Raw genomic sequence first — 10630 nt, 5'->3', positions numbered from 1 at the left:
GAATAACTAGCACAAATATAGCAGGAATTTAATCAGGAATAAATAAATTCTAGCCAAGGATGCAACTACTCAGGCACAGTCCATTAATCCGATCATTGATGCAGGAGAGGTTCACTTAATTTATTAATAGGCTAGTTATAGCCATCGATGAACTCTAATGACCAATTTTTCCTTAATTTATAGATGACCAAGGTACGACCATTAATCACCCCTAACCAGAAAAGTACTCCTAGGTACGATCGTAGGAATTAATTTTCCAATTGCATTAATAACCAGAAAAACCTAGCCCTAATCAATAACACGCTACGAGGGTTATTTAAATTAGATTGCACGTTCCCCTAATGTGTAAACACACCAGTTGCCACTAATATTAATCAATCAAACAATTACGGATTTAATTGACTAAATTGGCACGAGATTAATAAATCACATTGAACATCGGGCCCTTGACATCCAATTAATAAAATAATCCCATGAAAATTCAAGCAGACAACGTGCAAATATTAATAAATAACGGAACACGTGAAAACTAATTAGATCTCACAGATTTTCGGGACTGCGCCATCGAGTTGACCCTTGACTAGATGGAAGACTTAGCCATGCCGCATAATAAAAGTACCACACGAATTAAAGATTGCAAAGGCATTGCGTTTTCTATTAAGAAGCAAGGAATAAAAGGTGTTTTTCCCGTTGGGGAATATTGTCGAACACCTGGCGTGTGTCAGAGGCCAGTCAGGAGAAAGAAAGAAAAACTAAAGACTAGGCTAAACACTAAAACTAAAAGGTCGTCTCAGAGCTCCTGTACGTCTCTTTTCTTTTTTAAAGCCAAAAGAAAGATGCCTAGTCTTCTCTCCAGTGGTCCCCACCCAATTGGTAGTCAAAGCTACCCAAAAGAAAGCCTGCCGATTTTACTTCCATGTTTTTCATCTCTGTACGTTCCTTTCTCCTTAAGAGCCAAATGACCAATGCTATTCCGTGGGCCTCCACCGAATTGAGAAGATGAATTACCAAAGATAGGCTCTGCGGAATTGACTCTTGTCTCCTATTGCTAGTAGGACCATTTGGTAATTTTCTGCTTCACTCCTGAAATTGATTCCAAATACCAAATATAAGTAAATATCTGCAATTAACACAATATTTGTCAGGGATAAAAGGGGAAATAAATAATAAAATTACTAACAAATTATACCCTATCAATTTCCCCCACACCTGAATCATGCTTGCCCTCAAGCATAATTATCTCAGAAGTACAATCAAGATATGAAGCAATTTACAGCAGTTCATACCAAAAACGGCACTCCAAATTCCCCAATAACTTCATCGAAATCAAAATATACCAAATCAACAATGCTCACAGTTCAAAGTGCACTCATTCACTCCGAAGTTTATAGGATATATATATATAAGATGGCTCTCAAATCAACACAATAGAATGACACTACCACAAGCTTGCTCATATATCATATCTCCACCACTTACTTATGAATTTAAATGCAGCAATCAAGGGACTTTGCAAGGTTGTAATGGGGCTAGGGTGAGAAGGTAGGATAAAAAGGAATCAAAAGGGTGTAAAGGTATAAAGAAAGTGCTCAGAAACTCACTACACAGATTCTTACACATTGGGAACTTCAAGGCATCTCAACCATCACACGAGTAGAGTAAATTGGCACTTGCCACGACCTTCGACTTTTCCTTTCTCCTCTTTTGTTCTATATTTTTTTCTTTTTTTCTTTTTTTTTCAACAACTCCCAACCAGCACCATAAGAATCAACTTTACTCGTTGCTTTCTTGCATTTTGCCTTCTTTCCACCTCTTTTTTTCTTTCTCTTTTTGTGGTTTTTTTTTTTTTTAATAGATTGCAAAGCCTCTCAGATACTATAATTCTGTATAATGAAACCAAAGCACTTCTTCACACGAGGTTCAGAAAGAAAGTCTAAAAAGAGGTTTCACGGCTAAAAGCTGGGGTCTCAAGCAAAGAATAGGGGTTAAGGCTCAACTTGGCTCCCTAATGGTAGTAAACAATCCAAGGGTCGGTTTTAAGAAAGTCCAAAAATGGCTCATCCCTAGGTGCCCTATCATTTCAACGCATTAAACTCATATAAATGCAGCCTTGACATGCATAACTGAGCAAATTCTAGAATGACAAACCATGTGCAATAACCACTCAAACAAACGAAAAATTCGGCCCAAAAATCGCACAAGTGGTCAAATTTATGTCAAGTTCAGCATATTAATCAATCAATTCAGCATCGAGGAAAATAGAGCACCCCATGGCATGAACTTACTACTCGTACTCATATCTCAATTGCATTCATCACAGTTTGAAGAAAGGGACTACTAAGGCAAGGAAAAATTTAATCAGACAACTAAAAACGCAACCAAAGCATAGTTAACCCTCCCCCACACCTAAACCTTACATTGCCCTCAATGTAAGCAAAGAAATATCAAAACATAGGTATTGGGGCAACGACACTTCCCTTGAAACGGAGGAGAGCAGACATGAACTACGGCTGCGGAGGCAAAGGTGGCCGGAAACCCACATGATGGAGATACTGTGCTAAATTCTGGGCCATCCCGCCCATTTGACGCTCCATCCGCTCCATACGAGTGTCCATTTGCTCGTGCCCTTATTTTTTTTTTTTGATTTAGTCATTGGAAATCAGAGGGCATGGTGGAGGCAAGGAAATGGGATTCCAAAGAGGTCAACAAACAGCCAACAAAGCAAATGACAACTAAATACAGCTTCCAATCACAGACAAGTGCAGAAACGGCCGATGAACACACCCCCAAGAATTAATTAAACCTGTCAGCAGCAAAATTTTCCCCAAATACCACAAATTCAACCCAAAAATAAATTAATTAGGTAAGCACAACAATTATTCCCCAAAAATTAATTAAACAGGTAGTCAGAGTAAAAACATCCCCCAAATATCACCGGTCGAGTACAAAATTTCACAAATAGACCACAATGAACCACAGATATATTACAGCACCCAAATAGCACAAAATCTCTGTCCTCAGCTAGCAACTTAAAAGAAATCTGGCCTCAACTAAGAAATTAAAATCTGGCATCAGCTAATAAAAGCTAGTAATCTGGCCTCAGCTAATTAATGACAGAAAATTAAAGAACGAAATCACCAGAGGTTTGGAGGAGGCAGTGGATGACAGTAAAGAGAGCAAAGGCGGCCAACGGAGTGGAGGAAGGCGCGTGAGGGCCACGCGCCCTGGGGATGGCGGCTGCTGGCGAGGCGCGCGGATGGATCGCGCCTAGGCTGAGCTCGCGCGCGCGGGCTGGGGCTGGTGCTGGCGCACAGGCGCAAGCGCGCGGGCTACTGCTGCTCTCGGCCAGGTGTTGCGCACCTGGGTTGCGCGTTGCGCAGGAGGTGATGCGCGCAGAGGAGGCTACGCGAGGCTGCTGCAAGCTTGGCTGGAGGTCGCGCGCAAGGGGGCAAGCTGCGCGCGCGGTCTGCGCGCGCGGACTGCAGTCCGCGACTGCAGCTGCTGCTCGCTGGCCTGCTGCGGCTGTTGGTGCGCGATCTGCCAGATCGCTTGGAGGCGCGACGTGCGGGCAGGATCTCGCGCGGCTGGTTGCAAGGGCGAGGTCCGCGGTGCAGGAGGAGGGCGTTGCGTGGCGGCGGACAGCAATGGCGGCGTGCGGCCAGGTGGGGCGCTGCGACGGACCAAGCAGAGGAAAGGAAAGAAGAAGAAAGAAAAGAAAGAAGAAGAAGAAAGAAAAAGAAAAGAAAGGAGAAGGAGAAAAAGACTAGGGCTTCGGGTCCTTTGGAAATTTTGACCTCTTATTTTTTATTTTTTTATTTTTTGAAAGAAAAAGGAACCTCTGGCTTAGGCGTGGGCACGCCTAACTGCCCTTAGTCATTTGACCATCCGTCGAAAATTTTTGATTCTTTAGCGTGACCACCTGGCGTGGGCACGTCTAACTGCTATAGAGTCCACAGATTCTGAACGAAAATTTCTTTCCCTCAGGCGTGACCACCTGGCGTGGGCACGTCTAACTACTAATTTCCTGCCACCAAACATCAAACTATTAATTGACACTAACACTTAACAAAAACTTCAAAAATGCATGAAAACTGAAACAAATAGTCTTGGATTGCCTCCCAAAAGCGCCTTTCTTTAACGTTTTTGGCTAGACGTTGTCCAAAACTTTGCTTAAACTAAGCTAATCGAGTCCTCCAAGTGCATCATCTCCACCCGCTCAATTGGAAAACCTTCATAATATGGCTTGAGACGGTGACCATTCACTACAAATTGCTTCTCAGTTTTCAAACTTTGGATCTCCACTGCACCATAATGAAAAACATTAGTCACAACAAAAAGGCCAATCCAACGAGAACGTAATTTACCTGGAAATAACTTCAATTTGGAGTGGTACAGTAGAACTTTTTGCCCACACTCGAATGTCTTCCTCGAGATCTGTTGGTCATGAAAAATCTTAATTTTTTCTTTATAAATCACCGCATTCTCATAGGCTTCATTGCGAATCTCCTCCAATTCTTGTAACTGTAACTTCCGTTGAACACTGCCCTCCTCAATATCCATATTGCATTGTTTTACTGCCCAAAATGCTCTATGCTCGAACTCCACTGGAAGATGACAAGGCTTACCAAATACCAACCTATAGGGAGACATTCCTATAGGTGTCTTGTAAGCGGTTCTGTATGCCCACAAAGCATCTTCCAACCTTGAACTCCAGTCCTTCCTATCAGGGCGGACCATCTTTTCCAAAATAGACTTTATTTCCCTATTCGAGACTTCAGCCTGGCCATTGGTCTGTGGATGGTAGGAAGTGGAAACCTTATGAAGTACACCATATCTCCTGAACAAAGCAGCAATTGTCTTGTTGCAAAAATGCGTCTCTCTATCACTCACAACTGCCCGTGGCATTTCAAATCGCACAAAAATGTTAGACTTTATGAAATCTGCAACCACCTTGGAATCATTAGTGCGGGTGGCTTTTGCTTCCACCCACTTCGAGACATAATCCACTGCTAGTAAAATGTATAAAAATCCACAAGAAATTTGGAAAGGGACCCATGAAATCTATACCCCAAGTATCAAAAATTTCAATGAAAAGCATGGGCACCTGTGGCAGTTGATCCCTTCGGGATAAATTGCCTACCCTCTGACATTTATCACATGCCTTACAAAACAAGTAAGCATCCTTAAATAAGGTAGGCCAATAAAATTCACTTTCCAACACTTTTTTAGCAGTCCGTTTAGGTCCAAAATGACCCCCACATGCAAAAGAGTGACAGAAAGTCAATATAGATTGGAATTCACCCTCACTTATACATCGCCTCATGATTTGGTCAGCACCTTGTTTCCACAGATAGGGATCATCCCACACATAGTACTTTGCATCGCTTTTTAGTTTGTCCCTTTTTGCCTTGGGCCAACCTGCGGGCAATTTGTCAGTAACCAAATAATTCACAATATCTGCAAACCAAGGAGGGGATGAATTAATAGAAAGTAAATGCTCTTCAGGAAAAGACTCCCTTAATGGTAATTCTTCCTCCGCTACCAGTATTCGACTTAGGTGGTCAGCTACTAGATTCTCCGCTCCCTTTTTGTCTCTGATTTCCAAGTCAAATTCCTGCAGGAGCAATATCCATATTATCAAGCGGGGTTTAGCGTCCTTCTTGGTCAGTAGGTACCTCAACGCTGCATGGTCAGAATACACAATTACTTTAGCACCTAACAAATAAGGTCTAAACTTTTCTAAAGCAAAAATAACAGCTAAGAGTTCTTTCTCCGTAGTAGAGTAATTGAGTTGGGCGCCATTTAAAGCTCTAGAGGCATAATATATTGTGTGCGCCGCTTTCTCCACCCTTTGTCCCAAAACTGCTCCCACGGAGTAGTCGCTGGCATCACACATAATTTCGAATGGGCGATTCCAATCAGGAGGTTGGATGATAGGTGGAGAAGTGAGTAATTTCTTCAACTTCTCGAACTCTTCTTTGCACTCCTCGTTGAATTCAAAACTGACATCCTTTTACAAAAGCCTAAAAAGTGGTGCCCCGACCTTTGAGAAATCTTTGATAAATCTGCGATAGAAACCTACATGTCCTAGAAAAGAACGAACTTCCCGTACAGTTACGGGGTAAGGTAAAGCAGATATCACATCTATTTTAGCTTTATCAACTTCAATTCCTCTAGATGACACTACATGTCCTAGAACTATCCCGTGCTCAACCATGAAGTGACATTTTTCCCAATTGAGCACTAGGTTAGTCTCAATGCATCTTTTCAAAATCAATGTTAGATTATCTAAGCAATCATCAAAACTATCACCATAGACACTGAAGTCATCCATGACTACCTCAATTATTCTTTCCACATACTCAGAAAAAATGCTAATCATGCACCTCTGGAATGTTGCGGGGGCATTGCACAATCCAAAGGGCATCCTTCGATAGGCGAAAGTGCCAAAGGGGCAAGTGAAAGTTGTTTTCTCTTGATCCTCTGGCGCAATTGCTATCTGAAAATAACCAGAGAAACCATCTAAAAAATAATAATAGGCACGACCAGCTAACCTTTCAACCATTTGATCAATGAATGGAAGGGAAAAATGATCCTTCTTGGTCACTGCGTTCAATTTACGGTAATCGATGCACTGGCGCCAACCCGTAGGCTTTCGAATTGGAACAAGGTCCCCTTCATTATTTTCTTCCGCAGTTACCCCTGCTTTTTTTGGCACCACTTGGACCGGACTCACCCATGGGCTATCTGAGATAGAGAAAATAATCCCTACGTCCAGAAGCTTGATTACCTCTTTCTTGACCACTTCCATCATGATGGGGTTCAATCTCCTTTGTGGTTGTCTTATCGGCCTAGCATCCTCTTCCAGGCGAATTCGATGCATGCACACGGACGGGCTTATACCCTTGATGTCCGCAATTGTCCAACCTATAGCTTCCTTATGCTCCCTTAAAACCCGTAGCAGCTTATCCTCCTCCGTGGGTGATAATTTGGATGAGATTATCACTGGTAACGTCTCTTTTTCACCTAAAAAGGCATACTTTAAATGCTCGGGCAGGGGTTTCAACTCCACTTCAGGTGCCTGCACGATAGAAGGTAATAACTTTAAGTGTGGTTCAGGCACAAATATAGGAGCAACATCATACCTTAGAGGACTTTGGCCTAGTGAATGCAAGGCTCCAACCATTCTTTGCAAACTGATGTCTAACTCCATTTCGCAAGCTGCTTCCAGATCCAAATGTTTGGTGATTGCTATCTCTAATTCATCCCTGCCATTAATCTCAAATACTTCTTGCACCAAAGGGTCAATTACACTCACAGCAAAAACAGCATTAGAATGACACGGATATTTCATGGCCTCAAATATACTGAAATGAACTATTTCTCCATCAAATTCCATCGTTAGGGTGCCCTCACTAACATCAATTTTTGTACGAGCTGTGCTCAAGAAGGGCCTCCCCAACAAAATTGGTGATGGATTTGGAGAACGTTCATCACCCATATCAAGAATATAAAAATCAGCAGGGAACACTAAATTGGTCACTTGCACTAACACATCTTCTATCACCCCATCGGGATAAGCATTAGTTCTATCAGCCAATTGAATTATAATGCCAGTTTCCTTTAAGGGGCCCAAATTTAGAGAAGCATAAATAGCCTTGGGCATCACATTTATGGAGGCTCCTAGATCTAACATGGCATTCCTAATGCTAGTGTTCCCTATTTTACAAGGAATAGCGAACATACCTGGGTCTCCGCACTTGGGTGGAAGTTTTCTTTGAAGCACTGCGGATACGTTCTCTCCCACAATTATCTTTTCATCTCCCCTCAATTTCTTCCTATTGATGCATAGGTCCTTCAAAAATTTGGCATACCGGGGTACTTGCTTAATTGCGTCAAGTAAGGGGATATTTATCTCCACCTTCCTAAACATCTCCAAAATTTCCTTTTCCTTGTCTTGCTTTTTAGGCCTTTCCAACCTGCTAGGAAAAGGTGGTGGGTTAGGCTTAACTGGAACACTGGGTTACGTATTACCTCTTTATTTGTGCCGGGAGTTCCTTCTTCCTCAAGCTCCTTCTCAATGCGGTCCTCATTCTTGTCCTTCGGAGCCACTGGTGCTGGTCTTTCAACCTCTTTCCCACTCCTGAGGGTCATTGCACTTACATTCTTGGGATTCACCTCAGGTTGGGATGGAAGTTTCCCTTTCCCTGGAAGTCTAGTCGGTTGACAATTGAGGCTAATTGACTCATCTGATTTTTCAAGTTTTGCATACGTGCTTTCATCTCTTGATTGCTGGCCTCAGTGTCCTGTTGAAATTTCATAGTATTAGAGGCTATGGTTTTAACCATGTCTTCTAGGGACATACCTGAGGCAGAGGAGGATTGATTCCTTGTTTGATATTGTTGCTGGAAGCCCTGCTGTCTATTGGGGATGAAATTTTGTTGCTTATTTCCCCCATAGCTCATATTTGGATGATCCCTCCAACCCGGATTGTATGAGTTGGAATAGGGGTCATACTGTCTACGTGGCATGGGCATGTTACCAGCCATGTGTGCTTGCTCAGTTCCCTCCTCTTGCAACTGTGGGCATGAGTCTGCGGTATGACCAATATTCGTACAAATCCCACACACTTTGGCCTGCTGTACATTTCCTACAGCTATCTGTCGAACAAATGAGGTTAATTCAAATAACTGCTGTTGGATTGAAGATGAACTTACCTCATTGACCTTTCTCGTAGGAACATCTGCTCTCGTACCAAACTGCTGGCAGTTCTCTGCCATTCGCTCGATTAGGTCCTATGCCTCTTGGGTAGTCTTATTCACCAGTGCACCACCACTAGCTGCATCAATGATATTTCTATCGTTCATCAGTAGCCCCTCGTAGAAATACTGAATCAGCAGTTGATCACTTATTTGGTGATGCGGGCATCGGGTACGCAGCCTGGTGAACCTCTCCCAATATTCATACAAGGATTCCCCGTGAAATTGCTTGATGCCACATATTTCCTTTCGCAAACTAGCAGCTCTGGATGCAGGGAAATATTTTTCAAAAAAATTTTTTCTGCATCTCTGGCCACGTGGTGATAATGCCTGCAGGTAGACAGTATAACCAGTCCTTTGCCGAGTCCTTTAGAGAGAAAGAGAAGGCCCTTAATTTAATTTGTTCATCAGTTACTCCCGAAGGCTTCATACTCGAACACACCACATCAAATTCCTGCATGTGTTTGTGGGGTTCCTCTCCTGGCAGACCATGAAAAACAGGCAACAAATGTATTAAACCAGGTTTTAATTCAAAAGCTGCATTCTCACTAAGGCGAGGAAAAGTTATGCAAAGAGATTGTTGGGTCAAGTTTGGAGCAGCCAACTCCCTTAATGTTTGTGTGTTTGCCATGGCGACGTTCTCTTTGTACGAATCACTTGAAGTGTCACCAAACGAATCTGATGGTTCAACTTCGGGCTCAGATCTCTGAGATGCAGCACTGGAGTGCTCCTCTCTGAGCTGTCTGGTTTCCTTTCTTGTTCTACGCGCGGTCTTCTCTACTTCAGGGTCAAAAATCAATTCACCTGTACGAGAAGACCTAGGCATACACTAGAAAAATACCAGAAAATTAGAGCAAAAATGAACTTAATAAAGAAACAAATAATAACGCCAGTCCCCGGCAACGGCGTCAAAAATTGACAGGGCGTCAAACCTGTGCAATAATAATAATAATATAGAACCTAGCTACCACTAAAAACAGTCAATAATTAATCCTAGGTACTGGAGCAGGGACTCTAGGTGTGCAATGGGTTACTTGATTCACCCTGTTTCCGAAGAATTTGCTTAACCCGATATACCAGAATTAATTAGTTGACAAAAATTACTAAATAGTAGACAGTGGCAAGTAGGGTCGTCTCCTCAGGGACTGGAGATATCTGTCTCTTTTAAAGTCCAATTGATAAGGGGGGATTTCACCGGAATGAAACTAAAAACAATTAAACAATTTAACTAAAAATGAATGAATAACTAGCACAAATATAGCAGGAATTTAATCAGGAATAAATAAATTCTAGCCAAGGATGCAACTACTCAGGCACAGTCCATTTATCCGATCATTGATGCAGGAGAGGTTCACTTAATTTATTAATAGGCTAGTTATAGCCATCGATGAACTCTAATGACTAATTTTTCTTTAATTTATAGATGACCAAGGTACGACCATTAATCACCCCTAACCAGAAAAGTACTCCTAGGTACAATCGTAGGAATTAATTTTCCAATTGCATTAATAACCAGAAAAATCTAGCCCTAATCAATAACACGCTACGAGGGTTATTTAAATTAGATTGCACATTCCCCTAATGTGTAAACACACCAGTTGCCACTAATATTAATCAATCAAACAATTACGGATTTAATTGATTAAATTGGCACGAGATTAATAAATCACATTGAACATCGGGCCCTTGACATCCAATTAATAAAATAATCCCATGAAAATTCAAGCAGACAACGTGCAAATATTAATAAATAACGGAACACGTGAAAACTAATTAGATCTCACAGATTTTCGGGACTGCGCCGTCGAGTTGACCCTTGACTAAATGGAAGACTTAGCCACGCCGCATAATAAAAGTACCACACGAATTAA

General features: G+C 42.1%; 1 protein-coding gene across 1 annotated transcript; it reads right to left on the bottom strand.

Annotated features, from left to right (window-relative positions):
- Window positions 1-4170: 4170 nt before the first annotated feature.
- LOC113718528 (uncharacterized) lies at window positions 4171-8780 on the bottom strand. The gene is made up of 7 exons (XM_027243428.2): window positions 8718-8780; window positions 8366-8660; window positions 8035-8207; window positions 6119-7855; window positions 5338-6010; window positions 4365-5006; window positions 4171-4301 (listed from the first exon to the last, which is right to left on the bottom strand). Exons 1-7 carry the CDS (start codon window positions 8778-8780, stop codon window positions 4171-4173), a joined length of 3714 nt encoding a protein of 1237 aa, XP_027099229.2.
- Window positions 8781-10630: the final 1850 nt, after the last annotated feature.

The sequence above is a fragment of the Coffea arabica genome, unplaced genomic scaffold (genome assembly GCF_036785885.1).
Source record: "Coffea arabica cultivar ET-39 unplaced genomic scaffold, Coffea Arabica ET-39 HiFi ptg000106l, whole genome shotgun sequence".
In the NCBI taxonomy this organism is placed as follows: Eukaryota; Viridiplantae; Streptophyta; class Magnoliopsida; order Gentianales; family Rubiaceae; genus Coffea; species Coffea arabica.
This window is presented reverse-complemented; position numbering and strand designations above follow the sequence as displayed.

Excerpts from the sequence above, each read along its gene's own strand:
- LOC113718528 (XM_027243428.2), bottom strand. The coding sequence starts at position 8,780 with ATGGCAGAGAACTGCCAGCAGTTTGGTACGAGAGCAGATGTTCCTACG. Across the intron at positions 8,661-8,717 it reads CTACGAGAAAGGTCAATGAG|ATAGCTGTAGGAAATGTACA; the intron begins GTAAGTTCATCT and ends TTTGTTCGACAG. Across the intron at positions 8,208-8,365 it reads TCAATCCTCCTCTGCCTCAG|GGAAAGGGAAACTTCCATCC; the intron begins GTATGTCCCTAG and ends CTAGACTTCCAG.